We start from the raw sequence: 25,486 nt of genomic DNA, 5'->3' as shown, positions 1-25,486 counted from the left end.
TGGTGCCCGAATGCGGCGGCTCCTTCCCCCTTCCGTTTATGTTCCGATATCTGTGCTGGCTTCATGGCTCCCCGCTTCGTACCTCAATACTCAGCGCTGGAGATGTTCATTTGTAGAGATCCAGATGTATCTTCCTGCATCTCAGGCTGATTCCGTGGATGTTCAGGCTGGTCTGGTACCTATCCAGCTCGACTCAGGGGACCGGCTGAAAAAGGGGTCCCCTACTCCTCTGCCATCTTAACTCCCCTCCTCCAAATTAGGTAATTCTTTTTTTTTTTTAATATTTTATTTATTTATTTGACAGAGATAGAGACAGCCAGCGAGAGAGGGAACACAAGCAGTGGGAGTGGGAGAGGAAGAAGCAGGCTCATAGCGGAGGAGCCTGATGTGGGGCCCGATCCCGGAACGCCGGGATCACGCCCTGAGCCGAAGGCAGACGCTTTAACCGCTGTGCCACCCAGGTGCCCCCAAATTAGGTAATTCTTAATGCTAACCACGATTTGCCACTGTAAAGACTGCTATCACAAAATAAAACTTACCCCCAAAGTTCGAACGTATACGCAAACAGAAACAAAAAGGGCTACTTATAGATTGTTTAAAGAAGCCAGTGAAAAAGAGTATATAAGTGGTGCCTGGGTGGCTCAGCTGATTAAGTGTCTGAGTCTTGATTTCAGCTCAGGTCATGATGTCAGGGTCACGAGATGGAGCCCCTCAACAGCTCCATGCTCAGCTCCGTGGGGAATCTGCTTGAGTATTCATTCTCTCTCTCCCTCCTCCTCTGCCCCTCCCCCCTGCTAGCACATGCATGTGCATGCTCTCTAAAATCAATAAATCTAAAAAAAAGAAAAAGAATATGCAGAACAAAAAAAAGGAAAATCTAAGTTTGAATACTTTTCTTAAATATGTTGACGTATAATTGAGCAATTGTTACTAAGCTGAAATAGCTGTTAGTTTTAATTACATAAGAATTGTGTAATAGGAAAAATACTTTCACTTTTTGTACTCTAGTAAGGACATGGACAAGATGACTAACAACTTTAGACTATGGTGAAAAAAGTATCTAATTACTTTAACATGAACAGGAAAAATATGAATTTTATGCTTGAGAAGTGGCTCCTCTGGCTTAATTATAAATCATACAATAGACCACTAAATAATAAAAATATCATGATAACCTAAGGTGATTTTAACCATCTTGTTTTTTGAGAACGTAGGATACAAATTTGCTTTTAAAATCTTCTGTTCTAGATCTTTCTTTCTTTCCTTCCTTTTTTTTTTTTTTTTTAAATTAAGTAGGCTCTATGCCCAGTGTGGGGCTTGAACTCATGACCCCGAGATAAAGAGCTGCATGCTCTAGTGACTGAGTCAGCCAGGCTAGATCCTATTTTCTTAAAGAAAAAAAAAAAGCATTAACTTTGTTAACTTTCTATTTTATTAATATTTGTCTTTAGCCTTAATGTTTTATATTTTACAACTGCAACAAGCAAAGGATCTATTAATTCTTTTGTAAAAAAGTCTTTCAAATGGAATAACTGAAAAAGGGATTAGTGTGATAGTATTTTTTATCATGACCTCTAAAGATAGAATATAGACTTTAAAACATAATGTAAATCTATTCCCTTTTATTCTTTAATTACTATAAATATTCACAAGTATCTGTATTTTTAAGTGTCAGGTAATTCAATGTTAAACCCTCATGTTTTAATGATCAGAAAGCAAGGAAAAAGCCAACTAGTTGAGTAAGTGCGAAATGATAACTATGCTAAGAATAACTCTCAAACCTCAGTATAATAAAAACATAAGCATTACAATATTTCCCTTTAAGCTATTAATATTTCTTTAAAAACACCAGGATATTGAAACCATGACTTCAAAATGCTTATAAGATAAAAGCTCCAGCACTTAAAAGTTTATTTAACATAGTATATATAGCTCAGAAGCATATTTTCCACATGGGATATTATCTAAACATATGCTTATTTGGAAATGGCCAGTGAGCTCAAGTTAAGTTTATAGGAAACTGGACCCTCATTACAGGTCAACCAACGTTTAAGAGCATGGGCTTTGGAGCCTGCGAGATCTGGGTTTTGAACCCCAGCGAGGCCACTTACTAGGTGAGTGACCTCTAGCAAGCCTTGTTACCTTTCTAGGGCAGTTTCCTCTCTGAACTGTAAAATGGGGTTAGCCACACTCCCTCACATCCCAGCCACCAGCAAGTCCTGTCGTGTTCAGCCATCTCCAGTGTTGAATCCCAGCCTGCCCATTTTAGACCAGCCCCATCCTTTTCCAAGCCTCTACCACCTATCACAACAGCCTTCGAATTGGCCTCCCTCTTTTAATTCTCATCCCCACCAGAATCCATTCTCTGCACATCAGCCCCAAGGATCTCTCAAGCGCAGATCTGATCATATTTTCCTGCTTGTAGTCACTCAGTGTTGCCCTGCTGCAATCAGGAGAAAATCCGGACTCCTTACCATAGCCTGGAAGACCTAACTGGGTCTGGCCTCTTCCAATCTCTCTTCTTCTTCTTTTTTTTTAAGATTTTATTTATTTATTGAGAGAGAGAGAGAGCGCGCACGCATGAGTGGGGTGGAGGGGGAGAGAGAGAATCTTGAGCAGACTCCCTATTTAGCATGGAGTCTGACACAGGGTTCCATCTCATAACCCCGAGAATTCTTTTTTAGTGAAAACTGTCTCCAGTTTGAGTTCTCTGTGGTTTAAGTACCATACACAGTTCTAGTGACTTAAGAACTATCCTAGCAGGAAGCAAATCCCTTGTGTGATGACCACACAGTCCTTGAAGAGCGACCTTAGGAAAAGCATCTTTAAGACTATGACACAAAGTAAACAAAAAGGATCTTGATGTATTTGGTATTACCTGGTACTGTAATCTTAACAGTCTAATTATTATATGAGTAATGACGTATCTGATAAAGATGGCCACGTTTCATGAGGATTATTAAAACCTTCTTTTGAAAGTGAGGTTTTAGTTCTATAGAAGTTTCATTGGTACTTACCATGAAATGAGGTTGTGTTAAAATACGCTTTAGTTCTTTTGCATCATTGTTCTCAGGGTAACATGAAATTTCCTCCAATACCTAAAAAATAAGCAAGATGTATAATAGTATAAGCAGGATGCCAGCTTTAGAAAATAGAGAATTCTTTTAAATTAAAAATTATGAACAGATTTTTTACAGCAGGCAAAACAATTACTTTGGAAAAAATTCATCACTTTATTAAATGTTATCAATATAAAAGAACTCTATTGATGGCAATAAAAAATAAAACAAATTGCTATAATTTCTCTGAATATATTACCCAACTATAACCTGAAACGTTATTGAAAAATACAAAACAAAATGATACGTCCACAATACATATTTACTACAGGTGTAAGTAACTGAATTAACTTAATGGGAAAATATCTCTACAAATCTTTTCCCAAACTCACTATCAAAATGAATGTGTATTATAAGTTAATAGCAGCTTTTTAAATATTAACAAAACAGTCGGTTCCTTTCAGAAAGATTAAAATGGCACAGGCTCACATAAAAAACCATTTAAAGAAAAGAAACACTTAAGTCATTTTCCTGCAGTCTGGCAGAGTCGTTGTTATTCTCCATACATATCTCCTCACATAGAGGAAACTATGCCTCTGCCAATAGTTCCTAGTATTAACTGCCAGGGAATCCAAGAGAATAGTTAATACAAAAAACCAAAAAAAAAACCTAAAAACCACTGAAAACTTCTCTTTCCACTCTAAAAGTTATCTGTTACCATCAGGCTGAAGTTTCTCCATTTAAAATTTGACTATGTGACAGGAGACCCGGGGAAAGCCTCGTTGCTCTTTTTTCCCCCCCCAGAGTAAACATACTGCTGCGGTTCTAACCGTAGATGGCTGGACTCACAGAGCAGTTACACACATCGCGCTCCGTTCCTAGAGTTGAGCCAATCAGAGTCGGCTTCAGCAGGACTGCGTGTCAGGGGCACGCAAGTCATCCACCCAGAGGAACCTCTTGCCTCATCTTGGAGAATCTTAATACTGGGGCAAGAAGGAGCATTAAGGGGTCACTTAGATGACCTTCAAGGCTTAGATTTCACAGGCATCTAAGCGCTACTCAATCACCTCCTCAGGGAAGAAGGAAAAAGACCAAACAAACACTACAGGGTTTCTTTCTTATCTAAAGGAACCCTCAGCAAGTGCTGGTTATGCTATTAATTCATATTGTGTAATGAAGATAAGCAAATTCTCCTCGGTGTATTTTTTGCTTTGAGTGTCTCTACCAGTGAAATGAAAGGATGAAACTATGTGTTTTCTCTGGTCCCCTGCTACTCTCACAGTCTAATTTTAAACAGCGAGGTGTCATCCCCTAAGCCAGAGAGAAGCTCTCCTGGCTGGTGCCCTTGACTGCATGGGCAGGCCCAGCAGCACCCTTGGTCTTATTTCTCAACAAGATGCTCTCTAGTGCAGGCGTGGTGTTTAAAATCTGGTAGGGAAGGGATTCTGTCTTTCATACTCTTTTCACTTAGTAGTCTCACTGTATAAAAACTGTTTTTAAAGTAAATGTTAATTTGCATTCAGACTTTTATAACACCAAAAAGTGAAAAAAAATAACAAACCCAAAAACTATGTGTCTAACAACGGAGGAGTTGCTAATTCATTATAATTTAGTAATAACAAAGAAGATTTATGCCCTCATTAGAATTCATATTTATGAAGACCAAATATAAACATTGGAAAAATGATTATATAACGTCAGGTAAGAAAAAGATACATTCTGATTGCAGCAACATGAAATTTATATGCAAAAAAATAAAAAATAAAATTTATATGCAAGTGGTAGTGATTGGAAGTATATGTGCAGAAATGAAAATTACTGTGTTAGGGTGCTGTGATTATGGATGGATTTTTACTTATCCAAACTTTTTGCAATATCATATTTCTATAATAAAAAAGTTGGGGCCCCCGGCTGACTCAGTCAGCAGAGCCTGTGATTCTTGATCTCGGGCTTGTGAGTTCAAGCCCCCCGTTAGGTGTTAGAGATTACTTTAAAAAAATACATTAAAAAAAAAAGTTAAAAAAAAGTTTTGGTAACAGGTACAGCCATGTATACTAGCCGACGGTTTATAAAAACGACTTCTCTCTGAACTCCAGTATATTTAATTGCTATAGATATTTAACTTCTAAACACTACTGCCTTAAAAAAAGCAACTCAAATTTTCATAGCCTATTTTCAACCAAGCGCAGTAAAATAACTTATTTAAAAAAAAAAGAGAAGTACAATTGTTATATTAACATGTTCAGGGTTACATAGCAGAACCAGAACTAGAAATCGAGGCATTGTTGTCCCTGAGGCTTTTCTTTCTTTCCTGTATGTAAAATGTTCAGCGATAAACTTAGAAATACTAAATCTGACTGTAATGGTCCAACCGTGACTCCCAGGAACCACCTCTTACTGTGCAGCAGCAATGTTTTCCATAAAGGTAGCAAATAAGACTCCCAGATACATTTACAAAATATGTCACTTACCTCTTTGGCTCTCTGTACTGCATCACTCGGAGGATTCCTGATTTGTGGTGAAGACTTTGTGTTAATTTTGTCATACAGCTAAAAGCAAAGAAGAAAATCCGATCAACACTCATAATTCTTTGCTCAAAGTTCAGAGCTGCATATTTATTATTTCACTAAACAATATCTTCCTCTGACAAATGCTGGCTGCTGATTTCAGTGGTCTCCTCCCATTAATAATCTCTTACTCATTCAGTAAAACTTGTTGCAAGAGGAGTCTTACACGTATCGTTTTAGAAAATCATCTTCAAATAGACGGTCCAAGATTCTGTCAATGTGGCAGCTTCCTTTCTCATTTAAAATCGATCACTATTTCAGAACTGCAATATTTTGTTGCCTCTCGTAGAAGCGACATTCAACTAACATGGATACAGAGCAAAATGAAAGAATGCTTTCTGGCCAAGACACGTCTGAAAGAATTTTCACCGAAATCTAAATCTTGGGAAAGGGCAAATCCAACTCCTTCTAGGAAGGAATGTTCTCACAAAAGGTTTATGCTTGTTTTACTAGGGCTATTTATTAACAGTAACAGTGCTGGCATCCTTCAGCAGGAAATCAAGGACATGAACTTTTTCCTTGTGCATTTGCAAATTCACAGAGCATGAGAAGATACTGAAAAGAATCTAAATATATTTCAAAAACGCCATAACTCTAACTGAATCAAAATTTGACTTTCTGAAGGCAACTTAATTCTTTAAGGAAAAATCTGTGTAGGGTGGAAATGCAATTAAGATATTAATTTCTACCTCAAACGAAATGGCTCATTTGACAGTCTGCTTTGAAAAGTGAAAAGTTTAAATGGATTTTGGCTACTCTGCCATGTCTATTTCCTAACTTCTCTAAAACAGGTGGGGGTTTTTTTGGGTTGGTTTTTGTTTAGTTCTTTTTTTCTTTCTCCCATGTACCACAATGCTAGTGTACAGGTCAAATACTGACTATATACATCCTTCAGGTTACAGTTAGATTTGTTTATACTGACGCATGATAAAGCCTTATGACTTGTTTGGGCCACACCACACATAAAAACGCCTTATGAGAAATACATAAATTAATTACAAAGATGCCCAATGAGAACAATGTGAAGATAGAGCAGTGACCATTTTTAAACAAGGGCCTTGAGAAAGTACTACTAAATCAGAGGTTAAATGCACAGTGTAAGTAGACTAGTAAAGTGCTGTTTAAAATATTATACAGTTGACCCTTGAACAGCATGGATCTGAACTGCATGGGTTTACTTATTGTGGAGATTTTTCCCCAATAAACACAGTAAAGTACTCTGAATGTATTTTTTCTTATGACTTTTAAAAAGATTTTATTTGAGAGAGAGAGAGAGAGAGAGAGCGCATAGAGGGAGAGGGAGAGGGAGCAGCAGACTCCCTGCTGAGCAGGGAGCCCAATGCAGGGCTCAGTCCCAGGACTCTGAGATCACGACCCGAGCCGAAGGCACTTAACCCACTGAGTCACCCTGGCGCCCATCTTCCTTATGTTTTTTTTAAAGGCTGCCCCAATTACAATCTCATCGGCACTGAGTATGTATCTCCCTGTACCCTCATCAGTAGATCCGTGGTATGTATTACAATTTTATAGAAAGCTATTTATCTATTTGCCAGTTTGTTAAGTGCAAGGAGTCTCTTGACAAGTTTTCTATTTCCCCACGTTCCTTCTCCTCTGGAAATAAGAAGGGGGCTTTTTCCTTATTTACTTTAAAAAGTAAGCTCTATGCCCAATGTGGGGCTCAAACCATGACCCCAAGATCAAGAGTCACATGCTCTACTGACTGAGCCAGCCAGGTGCCCCTCTTATGATTTTCTTAATAACATTTTCTTTTCTCTAGCTTACTTAATGGTAAGAATTCAGTATATAATACATATACAAAATATGTGTTAACTGACTATGTTATTGCTAAGGCTTTAAGGTCAACAGTGGGATATTAAATTTTTGGGGGAGCCAAAGTTAGATGTGGATTTTTGATTATGCAGGGGTTGGCCCCCCTAACCTCTGCGTTGTTCAGAGATCAACTGTATTAACAGGGAACTAGAGATATGTGGCTGGCTCACAAAATTCACCCAAATCCCTGTAGAGTGCACACGGGGAGTCTTCATCCTCTGAATGGCTTCTATCTCTAAAGACTGTACCTTTTGAAATTTGGAACCAGGGAATGGATTTTCCCATAGAAATAATGTTATATATAGTGTTAGGTTCCCAGACTAGCCTTCAGAGATAAATGAAATACTGTACATATGCAATATAAAATAGAAGAAAAAAACAACAACCCACCAAAAGTAAGGAATCAGAAGTTGAAAAATTCCCTAGGTCTTATGTCAGTGTGGTTTCTTGAGAACCTGTGGCAGCTCCAGCTGGAATTGTTAAACAGAGAGATTCCTGGGCCCCACTCCAGACCTACTGAATCAGAATTTGCAAAGGAGGTCCAGAAATTTGTACTGTAATAAACTCCTTAGGTATTTGGAAATCTTACGTGCAAATGTTAACTTCTGAGAGTAACAGTAGTTGTACCAATAAGAATTGCTACTTTTATTGAATACTTACTAGATGCTAGTTATTAGTGAAAATTCTTAATATATATTCCCTTGTTTAACCTCAGACAACCCTATTAGGGCAATACCCTTATTATTCCCACTTTACAGATGAGGATACTGAGGCACAGAGTAGTAAAGCGAGAACCACTGTTCTAGCCTTACAGCCACTTTACACGTGGCATACAGATGCCTTCAGTGTCAACATTTTCAGGGCCCTGCTCCCAAAAAAGTGCTCAGAGCAAATTTTCTTCTGCTTCTTTGGTCTGGCCTGATCCAGTTCATCACATATTCACCCAAAGTGTAGGGGAAATAGTGGTGGGATGAGGGAGAGGTTGGGTGCTTCCAATCAAGGCAGAAGCAGTGGGAAGGACTTAAAAGAAGGGGTCTTCTGTCTGAGGTGGGGGCACTGGGCTCTGCCCCTCCAGCTCCTAGGAGAGCCTGGGACTGGAACAGTCCAGGCAGGCTGGACACAATGGATAGCTAAGAATATATGGTGAATCTCAACTGCCGGCTCATGAAGCAGAAGGGCAAGTAAGAATCATGGCAGGAAGGGGCAGGGAGGGAAGGGGCTCACTTTGTCACCATCAGAAGTGAGCCCTTATGGACTCATCCATCCATCCATCCATCCATTAACTGAGCTCCTACTATGTACTAGGCAGTGCAGTTCTACTTACTGGGGTTATGAAAATGAAAAGGAGGACAGTTCTTGTCCTCAAAGAATGCCCAAATTCCAAAGAGCTAAAGGCCCAGAAACCTATGCCAGCTGGATCCCTTTGAGAACCTGAAAGTAGTCTGGTCCCTCCAGTGCTGTCAACTGGAAGGGATCTCAGCTGAGTGAGCCCCAAGTTGGAGACTATCTGGATGTGCATGCATAACAGGCCACCTTTCATTTCCCTCTTCAATTTCTGCGACTGAGTTTTTTGCCTTTGGGACTCAAAATATTTTAGCGATACCCACAACAAATACAAACTATTTCAGAAATGTGGCAAAGCAGGTAAATAAAAAAATCCTCCATGGAGGAATGCTTTAATGCAATGTAACATTAGTGTTTTAAAACAGTAGTCAGAAAATATGCAGCTTTTCAACTTCTCATTCTTATGGATTCGAAGTTCAAGTCTAGGTGGTTTTGTAAAGGCACGGGGGCGAGTGAGATGTGGCTGGGTTTTGAGAACAAAGGAAAGCTGCAGCATGTATAAAGACTATCTAGAATGATGTGATTTGGGACTTTCCCTGTTGTCTTGGACCTTTAGCTGGAGCCCAGAGCTAAGGCCAATAGGAAGTAAGTAGCACCAAGCCTGCTAGAGAGCTGCCAGACCATCCGTCTAGGGCTTCCTGAAAGGCAGCCAAAATGGTCCTTCCGCACTCACCCTCATGCCCTACTCTGCCTACAGAGGCAGAAGCCTGGCGTCTGTAGGAGTCACAGGACAAGGAGAGCAAGCATTTGATCTCCCCTTCCTTCCTCCTGGGGAGGAAGACAGGGAGAGTTGCCTTCTTCCTCATGCCCAGGGAAGGGTGGCGGGTGCTCCAAGAGAACCGCGCAGAGAAACTGGAGGTGCCAGTAACAAGAGCTCGTTAGCTCATTCTCTGGAAGGATGCTTGCCAGGTTGCAGTGACTTTTGAAGCCCGCCTCGGGTGCACCGGGTTGGAGCTGAGTGTCCTTGGGGCAGCTTGACAGGTGGTGTCTGTGGTCCCAAGTGAAAACATACTGATGTCTGCCTCTTTCTTGGCCGGAGGCCACCTGGGGCAGCCCTTGCCAGTAGGGGGAGGCCAGCGTAGGGCAACCCACACTTGTAGTGTTTGTGTGTGTTTCCCATGAGTCAAGGAGCTGCCTCAGAGTGTGATCTGGCTGCAGCCATCTTGATGGAGCCCTGTCCAAGAGGGCTGCCTGCACGGAGCAAAGGGACCCAGAAGTAAGTAGCTGTGGGGTAACACCTGGGTGTAGGAGCTGAGAGGGTGCTGCTGAGGCCAGCTCCAGAGTCCACTGATGATGCAGAACCCAGGACAAAGCCAACATCTGATGACTGCCACATCAAGCGTGTTGACAGCCAAGAGGGCCCTGGCTGCCTGAGGGACAGGATTATGGAACATGCTGTTTAAGGGCTGCTTTCTCTTTCCCATGACCAGACTCTTGAGTTGACATTCAATAACAGCACCTCACATGGGGCTGAGTACACAGGAGATGTTTAATACATGTTTCTTTAAAAAATAAAGACGCATTTGAGTTGGTGCAGAGGAACTAGAAATAGATATTTTAAAAAAATTTCAGAGTGACATAAAAATAAACAGACTGGGAATACTTCTTTCTTAGCTTGTTTCTTTAGGAACCAGATATCATTATCTTTGGTCCTTCTTGCATAGCTAAAAACTTTCCCTCAAAATTAAATCTATTTTGACCATATTTCTTTTTTGGAGTGTGTTTCCAGGCTGACTTACTTCATCAAATTTTCAAGGTAGAAGAGGACCAACATGGTTCAGCTCCTCCACTTTTTTAAGGAGAAAGCTGAGGTCCAGTGAGGTGAAGTGTCGTGCTCAGGGTTCTGCAGCCAGAGCAGCAGGGACTAGACCATGAACTCCTGATGCGCCATCCTTTCTCTCACACCAGATTTCAGGAATACACAAAGTCTTCTGCCAGGGAGACACCTTCAGCAAATATTTGGAGGAAAGAACTACAGACAATGCTACTTACAGGTTGTAGGAAAAAATATATGAAATATGACTTGAAAGATATTAGCCAATCAACTACAAGCCTTGCCCTGTTAAGGAATGCTAGAATTCTATTCATTTCCTGGCCAGATGGTAAATATCTCAGGCTTTGTGGCAGTAAGGACTGTGTCAGCCGCTCGGCCTTGCTGTGTATGCAAAGGCAGCCATTAACAATCTGTAAACGAATGGACATGGCTGTGTTCCAATAAAACTTTATTTACAAAAATAGGTGGCTGGCTGGGTTTGGCCTGAGCACCGTAGTTTGTCAACCCCTGCTCAAGAAGCTAAATTTCATGGTGGATTGAAATGGCAAAATGTATTTCCTTCTGCTATTTGCTCTCCTGCAATGTGAAGATATCACGTGTATTTGTTTTTGGACTTTTTTCCTTTTTCCTTTTTTTTTTGAGAGAGAGAGAGTGAGCATGAGTTTGGTGTTGGGGGGGAGGAGGTAGAGAGGGAGATAGAGAATCTTAGGCAGGCTCCATAGCCTGATGTGTCACTCAATCTCATGACCCTGAGATTATGACCTGAGCGGAAATCAAGACTCAGTTGCTTAACAAACTGAGCCACCCAGGTGCCTCTTAAGTTTTTACTTCCGGTTAACATACGGTGTTAGTTTCAGGTGTACCATATAGTGATTCAACACTTCCATACATCACCCAGAGCTCATCACGAATGCCTGCCTCAATCCCATCACCTATTTAACCCATCCCCCTGCCCACCTCCCTTTCGGTAACCCTCAGTTTGAAGACATCGAGTGTATTTGTAAAGCTGAGGTGTAGAAGATGAGGTTGAGGGAGGGAAGAATATTAGTAAATTATCCCTATAGAGGCTCGTCTGGGTGGCTCAGTTGGTTAAGCATTTGCCCTCGGCTCAGGTCATGATCCCAGGTCCTGGGAATCGCTGCTCAGCGGGGAGCCTGCTTCTCCCTGTCACTCTGCCCCTCCCCCTTCATGCTCTCGCTCTCTCTCAATAAAATCTTTAGAAAAAAAAAATCCCTAGAGAGAAAACAAGAACGAATGTTACTGTTCTCTCTTTCCAATGAAGTTAAGGTTCCCCAACTTCAGCACTTTGTATTCTCTCTCTCTCTCTCTCTCTCTCTCTCTCTCACACACACACACACACACACACACACACACACAGCAAAACGAGGAAATGTGAACAGCTGCAAGGGGAACAGACTGTTTCACACTGTCTCAGGCCGCTCTCTGCTAGTCTCTGGCACTGGGTCAGATATGACCACACACAGCTATATGGACACGCTTAATCTTTCTGTCCTAAGAAATATAAGCACAGTTCTGTTAGGAGGCCACAATTCTATATTTGAGATGGGCTATTTTAAACAGAGCAGACTAAAGTTGGTGGTAATATTAAATTCAACTCTACTGAGATTGTACTTCCAAACCTAAAGATGAAATCAGTTAAGATGTCACTTTTTCTTCACATTCAACACAGTAAATCAAGTCTTTTTGCTTTTTTTAAACCATACTCCATCATATCTCATGCTCTTCTGGTTTCTAGTCCTCAGATGGAAGGCTTTGTTTTGCTCCCAGTTCATATGCAGCATTTAGCAAGATCAACATTTAAAATGGAATGGTTGGCAGAGAACTATAAAGTTACTACCACTGGGTTATATGTCCCACTAACTTTAGCACAGAGAAAACCAAATCTCACGATGAGAAAGTGTATTGGTTGAGATAAGATTATAACTTTTGCAATTAGACTTCAGATATGGGCCAAATAAGGAATGGGTTTGTAGAGTTGCAGGGAACTTCATTGAAGTTCATTAGCAAGCACCCTCTTGCCACTTACTTCAAAGTGACTGAAGGAGCTCCCTCCTGGAAAGCAATTCAAGTTTTCAAGAGTCAAATATTTAGCTGCAAAGTATGTAATGAAATGTGTCTGTGATCCTAGTACGGCAGATAAGAACAGTGTTCCCAAGTTTATGAACAATGATGGAATGAATCGAAATGACTTGCTCTGGAAACAGAGTATCTTATTTAGAACATTCTTTACAGCTTCTGAGTTGTCTGTGAAAAAGCTCGGTGATTAGAAACAAGTTTCAGTGTCACTTCTTTTCAGTGAACCTAGCGGGTCAGCTATTGATATCCAACAGTAATTTTTTAAAAATACATTTGAAATCTGGCACATTGCGAGGGAAAGGCGATTTACTATGAAAATGTAATATAACTAATATTCAACTACTACTGCACTGGAGCTGATTTTACGAAGTCAGAGATTGAAGAAAATCTTCTGAGATCTAAAAATCTACTTTTCCTGCTCAAGTTTATACATCAACTTGCCGTCTTCAGGTTAGAAATAGGAAAATGCGCTTTCAAAGATCTCTGGCATCATTAACATGACACAGTCCAAAGTAGGAGAAGAGCAGTATATTTAATAGTGGTCTAGAGACTGGGTGATGGGAAATGTAAGTGGGAAAGAAACACACTACAAAATTTAAAACGGGATTTTCAAAAATTTAAGAAGCTACAATGAAACTTTGCAAAGAACTATAACCTGTCTTGCTCACAAATCTAAGACTGATTATGCATCGAGATATTATGATCTACAAAAAGAAATTAAAATCACCCAGGGCATTTTTCTTCTTTGGGATTAAAAAAATATCTTTCCTCTCAGCACTAAAAATGATTTTTCTTAAAGATTAATATTCTGTAAAACTTCTAAAAATCAATTTAATTTTCTAAAAAATAGTTGAAGGAAGCACTCAAAGATTAGTCACACAGACGACCCTCCATCTGCATGGAGATAATACACTCCATCCGTTTAAAGAATATACTTTCATTTGCACACTACCCTTCACAATTTGTATTTTGTGCTAACTTTCCCTCCAAAAGGTCAGAAAACATGTAAATAGCTAAATTTTATCAATTTTAAACTAAACTTGTTTCTCATCTAAAAAAAAAAGTCGAATCCACAAATCTAGTGACTGACTGTAAGAAAGTAGCAAGAGTCCCACCCTGGAATTTAGATTTGCCCTGGAGAAAGGTTCAGGGCTGCCTACCACTACTATGGCCCAAGTTACTTGGGATAAAGTTAGAAGTGGGTATCTGATGGACTGTATATTGTATTTCCTGCCCAATAAGAATGGTCCCGGGAGCCCTTGAGTTAGATGTCCCAGGAAAAATTTAGCCTAATGGTATAGTAGTGAAATGCTAGCTTAAATCAAGCTTTAGAAAATCATGATGGGGTATATATCCTTACCTGAAGTCTTTTTTTTTTTAAGATTTTATTTTTATTTATTCGACAGCGATAGAGACAGCCAGCGAGAGAGGGAACACAAGCAGGGGGAGCGGGAGAGGAAGAAGCAGGCTCATAGCGGAGGAGCCTGATGTGGGGCTCGATCCCAGAACCCCGGGATCACGCCCTGAGCCGAAGGCAGACGCTTAACCGCTGTGCCACCCAGGCGCCCCCTTACCTGAAGTCTTAAGAAGGGGCCCAGCTGGCTTAGTAATATGCTACTGTAACTAAATCAATTATGAAAGTTTTCATCTGACAGCAAAAAGGAAACTGAACAATCAGTTCATCTCGGCCAGTTCAAGAGTTCTTGAGAAGGATGCAAAAATACTTTGGATTTTGACAGTGAAAGTACCCCAACGGAGGCCCTCGTTTGGTTTAGGTATTAGCTGTCTGTGTACAGAGCTGCTTTTGTTTTAAGCCCATTAGAACATTGCACTTATGGGGATTTATTTTTGAAACCAACAAATTAAGACTTGCTTGACCTCCTAGTTCATCCCTTTGGTGGCCTAACAATATAGGCCACTGTCGCAGATTCTGGGCAGTTGGCAGCTCTTTCTGAGAAACTCAAGCAGTGGCCTCAGATGACCTAACATGACTGTTCTGTCGGCCCTTTTCAGTCGGGAATTAACTCTAAAATTGAGCCTGGTAAGAAACAAATCATAATGCTTTTTCTTGAGCAAGCAAAAGAAAACATAAGGAAAAAACACTACTTAGATGATGTAGGTGGCTTTATTTTGCTTTTACTCAAGCCTTCTGAAAGAGGGAACTTTTTACTACCAGATCCAAGTGTCTGCCCACTTGTGAGAAATTTCAGTAGGATATGAATTTCTTTTCCATTAAAACACTAACATTAACAAAGTGTTGAAGCTTCATTTCTTTTTAAAAAAAATTTCTAAATTTATTTTTAAAAGATTTTAATTAATTTATTTGAGAGAGAGCAAGACAGCGAGAACATGAGCAGGGGGAAGGGGCAGAGGGAGAAGCAGACTCTCGGCGGAGCAGGGAGCCTGATGTGGGACTCGATCCCAGAATCCCGGGATCATGACCTGAGCCGAAGACAGACGCTTAACCAACTGAGCCACCCAGGCGCCCCAGAAGCCTCATTTCTTAATGTGCTCTTCTGAAGCATCTAAAATACTTAAATGATATTTAACTAAATGAATATCTTATTATTTGCTGTTTTAAAAGAAAACATTTACATCAGGTGTGTCATATAATACTATGAAATCCCTGAGGTCATACAATAATTTCTGACTTCTGATAGGACTTTCACTTTGCACGGGTAAACACCAAGCATTTGTACGAGTAGCTGTAGCAAAAATGAATTTCTATTGTGGCAAGTTATAAGAGAACAGAACAGTTTGGCAGAAGAGGTTTTAATGAGAGAATGTTAGGTCACAAAGAGAAGAAAGCAGCTATGTTCTTGGTTTATGAATGCTGCAAGCCAACCCCACCAAATATTCTTCAAGTGAGCTTATCACATTCCTTTCTGCGGTAAAACTCCTCCCTTCCTTGAGAACAGGATGAAGAAGAATCAGTGCTTGTTGCACTTTGATGGCTTTTTGAACATTCCTCTGCCTTCTGGTAAAGTGGATTGTGGTGCCATAAAAAGACAGTGGCACTCAGTGGGCAACACTGGGACCAAGCACAAGCTGATTCATTACTCTCGGTATTTCAGAGTAAATTCCAGTCCCTGTTTGAAGAAGTAATTCATCTGAACAAATACGGGAACTGGACAGACTCCTGTAGTTAATCATACTTCCAGTGAAAATCACACATTCCTTTCACAAAGATGTAGAACACAGGAGCTAACTTGGAGCCCACGCAGAGCAACTGCCCGGGGTATCGAACAAAGGTTGGATTCCCTACTATTGGACAGCTTTAGTTTTGAGAATTGGGTTTTTCCTGTTATAGGAGTATCTATCATAAAGCATTGATATTGGACGAATGGATAAACAAAATGTGGTGTATACCTACAATGAAACAGTTTCCAGCCTTTAAAAGGAAGGAGATTATGATACGTGCTACAGCATGGATGAACACTGAGGATACAACATTAGGTGAAATACACCAGTCAGTCACCAAAGAACAAATATGGTAGGATTCCACTTACATGAGTTATCTACGCTAGTCATATTCATTGAGACTGAAAGCAGAATGGTGGCCACCAGGGGCTGGGGAGAGAAGGAACTGGTGGGTTGCTGTTTCATAGGTACGGGGGTTTTAGCTGCGGAAGCCGGAAGTAGTTCTGGAGATGGATGGTGGTGATGGTTGCACAACAATGTGAATGTACTTAATGTCACTGAATCGTACGCTAAAAATGGTTACAATGGTAAGTTTAGACTAGGTATATTTTACCACAGTAAAAAGACAAAAAAATTGATACTATGTCATATCTGTTAAAAAGCTGTGAACTTTGGGAAACGATGAATATGTATTTGCATGTAAAAGAAATGAATAGCTAAAACACATCTGAGAAGGTACCCCCCCTTATTGAAAAATATGTAAAATTATGTAATTCATGTTTTTAAGATAATTTGGACTTCTTTCAAGAGGCACAACAATGTATTGGTTAATAAAACGAGTTCTTGGGACAGAAAAATAAATTTAGCATTTTTAAGTCAGTAAGTGGTAAATTCTTAGCCATAACGTGAAATATTGAGAGGAGGAAGTCAGTGTGATGACCCTGTGAAATCTACTAGGATGACCCCTTTTCACAGTGGGCTTTGGGCACTGCTGAAGGCAGGCAGTTTGGCTTTGCTGGATTGGGGTCAAGACACAGGGACAACTCCAGGAGACTGGAAAGTACTGTTGTAGTCAGAGTGATGGATTACAAAGGACATTATGGGATCCAGAGTACACTATAACCTATAGCACATGGAAGGAACTTCCAGCAGTGCTTGACCTTAAAATAATACAAAAAGGGTAAAATAGTTTTTTTTTTTTAAGTAAAAGGGAATTCCTTCTCGTTTTTTCACTTTTGAAAGCTTTATTAGGGCATCATTTATAAACTACAAAATTTGCACCTTGTAAGTGTATAGTTTGAAGATGCTGAGCAAATTTATAGTTGTACAACCATCACCTCAATCCAGTTTTAGAACAGTTCCTGCATCCCCAAGAGTTCCCTTATGTTGAATCTAAGAACTCTTTGCCTAACCCAAGGTAACGAAGATTTACTCCTACATTTTCTTTACAAATTTTTATTATTTTAAGCTTAAAAGGAATCTATGATCCATCTTGTGGAAATTTTTTGTGTGGGGTGTGAGGAAAGGGTCTAAGTTAATTTCTTTGCGTATGGATATCCAATTGCTCTAGCACCATGTTTTAAAACAAAACAAAACAAAACAAAACAAAACAAAACAAAACAAAACACCACCGCTATCCTTTTTCCATTGAACTTCCTGGGCACCTTTGCTAAAAATCAACGGGGTCGTGAATGGGAAGGTTTATTTCTGAACTGTATTCTGTTTCACTGATCTATATGTCTATCCTTACACCAATACTGTGCTATTTGCATTACTCTAGCTTTGTAGAAAGCTTTGAAATCAACTCCCCAACTTCGATCTTCTTTTTTCAAAATTGTTTTTGCAATTCCATATAAATTTTAGGATCAGCCTGTCAACTTCTACAAAAAAAAAAAATTCTGCTGAGATGTTGATAAGCACTGTCTTGAATCTATAGGTCAATATGGGGAAAACTGTCACCATAACAATACTGAGTCTTCCAATCCAACAGTCTCTCTCTCCATTTATTGTGACCTTCTTTACTTTCTTTCAGCAACATTTGTAGTTTTCAGTGTATGAGTCCTATACTTTTGTTCAATTCACTAAATATTTTATTCAATGGTATTGTATTCCTTTAATTTTATGTTCACAGGATTTACTGCTTGTATGTAGAAATACAGTTAATTTTTGTATATTGATCTTATATCCTGCAGTCTTGCTAAACTTGCCTATTAGTTCTAATAGATTTTTTTGGTAGATTCCTTAGGATTTTCTATATACAAGAATATATCTCTGTGAGAAGATGGTTTTACTTCTTCCTTTCTTATCTGCGTACCTTGAATTTCTTTTTCTTCCTTTACTGCACTGGCCAGAATCTCCAGTACAATGTTGAATAGAAATGGTAAGAGTAGACAACCCTTGCTTTGTTTCTGGCTGTATTTGTTTTCTATTGCTGCTTAATGAAGGACCATACACTTAGTAGCCTTTTTTTTTTCCTCCTAAGTTTGTTGATATCTTAAGAATGAAGAAAAACTACTTTGAAAATATTCAAGATATATGCTATTTCTAGCTCTCTTTACCCTAGGAATTTTGTGTCACGTGGTAATTTTCTACTGACACTAATACTTGGGTATGTTTCTAGAAACAGATATGGGAAGTTTTGCCCATTCCGTTAGAAACAGTGGAATGAGAGACCCTGGCAGTGCACTTCAGTCTCCAGCCCCAGGACACAAGTAGCACAAAGGTCACACCACTGGCCCACTACCCAGCTGGGTTTTCATATTTGCTGAAGCTCATGCTTAAGGCTAGAAGGCACCCTGAGAAGGTCCCAGTAGTTTAGCTTCTGAAGGTCCTCAGGCCTTAACATTCTAGACATTTAAGTCTAACTCGACTGGACTACAAATTCATGGGAAACTTAGCTTTGGCATTTCCTGACTGGTAATCTATTTAAACATCCAAACTTAACAGTGTATCAACTTACTTCTCAAACCCCAAATTGCTGGAAAACATCAAATCATTGCAGAAGTCCCAGTTTTTCCCCCTTTAGGAAACTTCTGAGTTCTAAAAATATGCTGTTCCCAAATAGGACTACTAATTTAATATCATCTCAAAAAGGCAAAATAGTAAATCAAGCGTTGTAGTCTTCCAGTGCTGGATAAACAAACAAACAAACAAACAAAAAACCAAAAAACAAAACCTCTCTAACTCTCCCTAAACAGTAAAAAACTATAATAAAGATGTCGGTAATACAAAATATGGAGAATTCCAGACACTGATTTATTTCTAATGCAGTATTTTAAAATATCAGTTAATCTATAGAAAAAGTGGTAAGTTGCTATTGCAGTGAGTTTCTGCTCTATTAATCTAATCACAAATTAAACATAATTTTAGGACTTCCCACAAAAATAATCTTAATTAGGTGGGGCTTCTCATTTACTATGGAAACAGCAGTCTGTAACGAATGCTAACAGCTGTTCAGAGGTATGACAGATGGTGGGTGAATGTTTAAAACTAGCTGTCAAAGTTTGGCAGAGAGAGAGAGAAATGTGTCATTTAACAATGTTTCATAACATTGTTGACTTACAAAGTAAACATTTATTCAGCAACAGGAAAATTTCCACAAGATATTGAGAAGATCGAGAATCACCACCAGATAACATTCGCAAAATGCTTTTTAACTGAAAAAGCCTCTTGATTTTTCAGTCTAAAAATGCATCTGTCACCTGACAGTCCACTGTATCACATACAAGTTGCAACCCCAAACTAACTCAATATAGCATTAAAAGACGTTAAGTACACCTTAACACCAATTCCCAACAAAACTCACTTAACGAGCGACCGAGTAACGTTTCATTATTTTTATATTAAATTTGTGTAACTTACACTCACACCTGAAGAATCGATTCAGGGCAAAATCAGTTTCCACGTGGTAGTGGACTGAATACTCTCCCCTCAAAATTCATGTCTGCCTGGAGCCTCAGAATGTGACCTTATCTGGAAATAGGGTCTTTGAAGATGTAATTAAGATGGGGTCATACTGGATTAGGGCAGGCCCTAAATTCAATGACTGGTGTGTCTTTATAAGAAGGCTGTGTAAAGACACAGAGTCACACCCATCCAGAGAAAAACGCCATGTGAAGTCGGGGCTGAGACTGGAGGGATGCATCTATAAGCCAAGGAACTCCCAGGAATTGCAGGCAACTATGAGAAGCTCGAAGAGGCATGCAAGGAGTGGAAGGAGTCTTCCTTGGAGCCTTTGGAGGGAGCATGGCCCTGCTGACACCTTGATTTAGGACTTTTGGCCTCCCAAACTGTGAGAGAATAGATTCTGTTATTTTAAGCCACCCGGTTTGTGACCCTTTGTTGTGGCAGCCTCAGCAAGCTCATACACATGCCAAACTGCATTTTACGAATAAAACTGATCTGTGTATTTTATGCACAGACCATCCATCTCTGCACCAGTGCTTGTAATCTGTGAAAGTAGACATATGGACCAAGCTGGACCAAACACGGGTTCCTCATCAAGCCGCTTTATTTCCCCCACAAAATGAGGAGCAGCATGTGTGTGTCAGGTAGAACTGGTTGGGGAGCAAACATTTAGAAATTTCTGGATCTGTTTCCTTTTTTTCTAATTTCTCACTGCAGGTTCAACTAGATGTGTTTTACTAGAATTCAAGTCAGAAAGCATTTCCCCTCTCAGTGCAACCGCAGTATTTCTCCTTTTGTTTTAATGTAAATTCTCTCAACACAACAGATGTTTTATTTCCTTCAAATTCTAATAATATTTCTTTGCATTTTCAGCTTATTATTTTGAAGGCATGACTGGAAAAATAAAGTACTAGATGATCTTTTGTCTCCTTAGGAACTTAATCCTTTTTCTTTTTGTCAGCTTAAAAATGATGACCTCAAACTTAGCTGTTTTCAGTGTTGTTGAAATAACAGGATTTAAGTATAATAAAGATATTTCACAAAATGGCTCAGTGGGATTAAGTGACAATCAATCCATGGTCCACAAAACTATGCCACTAGGTGTCAGTACTTGGAATCCTTCAAAAAAGGAACCAGTGTTGATTCTGTAAAACAAAACAATTCCAATCCAAACATGGGCTACGGAACATTAGAAGGAGGAGAAATGAATGGTCAAAATTTGAAAAGCTTTTTCTCAAGAATTGGTCATACCACATTCCTTTTTACATAAGCACTTCAAGTATTAAAAACTGTTTTAATCATTAGATTTCTCTTTATGGCAGCTACTTGAATACTCCACTGATTACGTTATTGATATGTATAGTCTGTTAGTTCTGAGACAAGAGCATAATGAACCATAGTTATAGGCTCTAGATCAGAAGAGCACACTCCTTTTTTTTTTCTTTAAAGATTTTATTTATTTATTTGACAGAGAGAGAGAAAGCCAGCGAGAGAGGGAACACAAGCAGGGGGAGTGGGAGAGGAAGAAGCAGGCTCCCGGGGGTGGGGGGGGGAGCCCGATGTGGGGCTCGATCCCAGAACGCCAGGATCACGCCCTGAGCCGAAGGCAGACGCTTAATGACTGAGCCACCCAGGCGCCCCAGGAGAGCACATTCCAATGATGGCTTAGGTCATTCATGATGATTAAAGCTTTTTGCTGAAGGATGGGTCAGTTTGGATCTTCAGATCCCAGCACTGCCGAAAAACAACGGCCTTACAGTCAGGTCATTTCAGGGGGTGGGAGGTTCTGGGGTTCACGTGTAGCACCTGTCTGCAAAATTCTGCAGACATGGCATCTTTTTACTGGGCACGGTGCCTTCTCAGTCCCTGTGCTCCTTTTCCAATTGAGATGCACTGATAGGGCAGATGCTGACACTGTAGACACTTTCTTAAGTTTATAATTCCTAAGAACCCAAAGGAACTTTAAGCATGTTCTTCCTAACACCTAGAAGTCTCTTCTGAAGTTGTGACAATGTTGACCCAAGAACGCAGCAGTTACTCAAAGCACATGTTTTCAGTGAGGTCTGAAGGGCTTAGCATTGGGCAATAAGCGGCGGCCCCACTCAGTTCCAAAGTCTAGCCTATGTCTGAGTATCTGCCCCTGCTTGTAGAAGCTAGCGATGTTCTTCCATCTCCCCTGCAGTCTCAAGCTGGGTGGACTCAGAAACCTTGTTATATTAGTCAGAAAAATATACCCTTGAAAACCAGTCTGGGCTTCGCTGAGCCTTTAAATGACAAAAAGTTCTTGATCTAAAAGGTTAGTAGATCTTAGCAATGACCTAACCACTGAGTACACTGAAATAAACCAAATCTCCATGGTCCACTATAGCTTCTTTCAAATATCCCACTTGCTAGTTCCAGTAAAGGGTAGGACTTCTGTGGGAAATTCACATTTGCGAAAACCTTCTGTATCCTATGACGCAATGATAGACAACGATAGATAAAGAAGTCAATGAATAAAGAAGAGGAAGGAATGTTAAGAGCTCTCCACAAAACAGAATGAATTTCAAAGGCTTTCTGGTACCTGAGGAAAGTAACGGGTATTTGAAATTAAACTTATTTGAAAACGTCCTCAAATTACTTAAGATAAATTACGCTAAAGAGAAGACTCATTTCCTTATCCTCCTGAGGGCATTTGTTAGCTTTACTGACAATTGACAAACATAACTGTAATATATGTACAAGGTGAGGATTTGATGAATGTGTACACTGTGAAAGGATTCCACAATCAAGTTAATTAACACATTCTTCACGTCACACATTTAACTTTTTTTTGGTAAGAACACTTAAGTTCCCCCCCCCTTTTTTTTAAAGAGAGTGCTCATGCACGTAGCTGGGGAGGAGCAGACAGGGGGAGAGAGAGAATCTTAAGCAGGCTCCATGCCCAATGTGGAGCCTGACATGAGGCTTGATCTCATGACTCTGAGATCATGACCTGAGCCAAAATCAAGAGTCGGATGCCCAACCGACTGAGCCAGCCAGGAGCCCCGTGAGAACACTTAAGTCCTACTCTCTTAGCAGATTTCATTATACAATTTATCAACTATAGTCACCATGTTATATATTAGACCATCAGACCTTACTCATCATATAAGTGAAAGCCTGTACCCTTTTAGCAACCTCCCCTCATTTCCCAGACCCCCAGCCTGGGGCAACCATCATTCTACTGTTTCTAGGAGTTTGACTTTGATACCATGCAGTATTTATATTTCCCTGTCTGGCTTATTTCACTTAGCACATTTTAAGACTATGTTTCCCAGCTCTCTTGCAGCTAGGTAGGCATGTAACTAGTATTTGCCATTGAAATGTGGGCAAAAGTGATATAGCCTATTTCCTACTATGAGCCTGCAAAATTCTCCATTTTTGTTCATCTGCTGCTGGGTACAAATGATGCAGTGGAAGAGGCCTGATCCCTGAATGACTGTGTGGAAGATACCCCCCCCCCCATCATCTACCTGCACTGGACTACGATGTGAGCAAGAAATAAACTTTTATTCGTTAAACCACACAAATTTTAGGACTGCATGCTATAGCAGTTGGTCAGGCCTGATTAACAGAGACACTATATAAAAAAGCCAAACTAATTTTTAAAATTTGATAACTAATTTGATTTGACTGCATTTATGGAAGAAGCAACTGTAGGTTACCTACGACTTCACTTAGTGTGAAGTTGAAACGTAATGCAATGCTCTTAACTTAGTGTTTCCCAAACTGGTCCTCATCAATTGGACAAGACTGTGAATAAAAGTTCCGTGCCCAAATTAGTTTGAGAAATGCTATTAAAGTCAATCCGGTTTCTTTGCTACGGGACATCTCAAAGCTGTTAATATGCTACTATCCACTCTGAATCTGTATAAAAGGATAAAGAATGTAGCATTTCCCTAACTTTTTTAGTGAACACATAATTTAACCAATACATTTAAGATCTACTCCCTTCCTGCTCCATGGCGACACTCATCACTATCTCCCAGAGCAACATCCTGCAGAATACATTCTGGGGAATGTTGCGTTAGTCAGAGTTTAACAGTTCTAGGCAGCCCAAAGCAAATACCATTCTCTTATAAAGGGAAGGTTTTTCTTGTAAAAAGACTAACCTGTACTAGCAGACTACTACGTACTAAGAATGTTTTCACTGCTGAAGTCAACCAAGTTACCTAAGAAAGGGATCCGACTTAAAATGTGACTGAAATAAAGGCAGATATGAACTCTCAGCTTCTGATTTTTTCTTCGTATCTCACTCTGCTGTCAGTGGAGCCTGTCACGTTTAATGTTCTTATGTTTTAAGGAGAAGATGAAGTCTATGAAAACCAGCATGGTTAACTATAGAATGTGTGTGTCTACTGCACAGTATCTTTTTTTTTACTTTTCTCGCTCTTACACTCATGCTTCAGGTACAATGTTTTATTTTTTTTAAAAAAGATTTTATTTATATATTTGAGAGAGAGAGAGCGAGTGAGCACGAGTGGGAGAAGGGGCAGAGGGAGAGGGATGAAGCAGACTCCCCACTGAGCAGGGAGCCCGACATGGGGCTCGATCCTGGGACCTTGAGATCACGACCTGAGCCAAAGTCAGATGCTTAACCGTCTGAGCCACCCACGTGCCCCCATCTCATTCTTTTCACCTGCTGCTTAATATTCCCTATTAGGAGTGAATATGCCATGGTGTATTTCACTGTTGCCTTATGTTCACTCTTACCAACCTTCTATGACTAATGTTCATGTCCCTGCATCTTTGTACCTGTTTGGGAGTGTTTCTCCAGAGTAGAGGGATTCTTCTAACAGAAACACACACACACACACACACACACATATAAGTGTGTATGTGTGTATATATATATATACACACACACATAATTCTTTTTACAGTGACTTGCTAGAATACATTGCTTTTGTACTATATGTACTTATTTATATTTATTTTATTTATATATTTATATTTATTTATACTATATACACTTTATTTCAGTTATGAATCTATAATGGATGATTTCCCACATTTCTCACAGACTTAAGACTGAAAATGGACTGTTATGATGGACGCCTGGAAATTCATGTAAAGTAAAAAAGGGACACTAAATATTCAATTCGCTAAAAATAAAAAAAACAAAACAAAACCCAGACAGACTTACATCTAGTAGTGTGTGGAGATGCTGATCCTGGAAAACACTGTGTAGAAAATCTAAGTCCTTTTCACTGCAGTCTGTAAGTGCGTGAATTTCTTCCAGGCTGTCCAGCACCTGCGAGACTGCTCCTAAGGGGAACAAACCGAAAAGAAACAGCCAGTACAGAAAGTCAGTGTCAAACTCACCTTTGTAACCTCAATTTTGCATTTCAGAACAATGGACCAACAAACATAACTTCAAAGGTTCATGTCTTTACTGGACAGACTTAAATGAATTTCATATCGCTTAAGGATAGAGTATTTTCAGTGAGTTTCTGTTTGTGACAATGTATTTGTGTGCTTTTCATTTTTCAAAGTATATTGATGCTGGTCTTACTTGAATTAAAGAAATTCGTCAACTATAATTGAATTACTGGAAGATCTGGGTGCAGCAAGTTATACCTCAGGAAAAGTGTGTCATTTCCATGACCCCATGATGTTTTAAAATATTACAGAAATAACACAGGTGAGCCTTTCGTACAAGTGTGTCCCATCAAGAACGGAAAGTAAAGCCACCTGTAGCTCTGAGAGAAAAACAGAGTGTTTTTCTTAGGATTTTTTTTTTTTTT

At 39.7% G+C, this 25,486-nt stretch overlaps 1 protein-coding gene across 3 annotated transcripts in view; it reads right to left on the bottom strand.

The window, feature by feature from the left end:
* The window catches only part of CASK (calcium/calmodulin dependent serine protein kinase), a 352,166-nt gene that overhangs the window by 61,776 nt on the left and 264,904 nt on the right, over positions 1-25,486 (bottom strand). For all 3 annotated transcript variants that reach the window (XM_040632797.1, XM_040632783.1, XM_040632789.1), the window contains exons 11-13: positions 24,886-25,007; positions 5,531-5,608; positions 3,018-3,098 (exon numbers count right to left, since the gene is read on the bottom strand). In XM_040632797.1, coding sequence (XP_040488731.1) covers positions 3,018-3,098; positions 5,531-5,608; positions 24,886-25,007 — 281 coding nt within the window. The remainder of the gene's footprint in view (positions 1-3,017; positions 3,099-5,530; positions 5,609-24,885; positions 25,008-25,486) is intronic.

The sequence above is a fragment of the Ursus maritimus genome, assembly GCF_017311325.1.
Source record: "Ursus maritimus isolate PB19 chromosome X unlocalized genomic scaffold, ASM1731132v1 scaffold_X1, whole genome shotgun sequence".
Lineage (NCBI taxonomy): Eukaryota > Metazoa > Chordata > Mammalia > Carnivora > Ursidae > Ursus > Ursus maritimus.
Note: the sequence above shows the minus strand (reverse complement) of the source record. Positions and strands in the feature narration are given on the sequence as shown.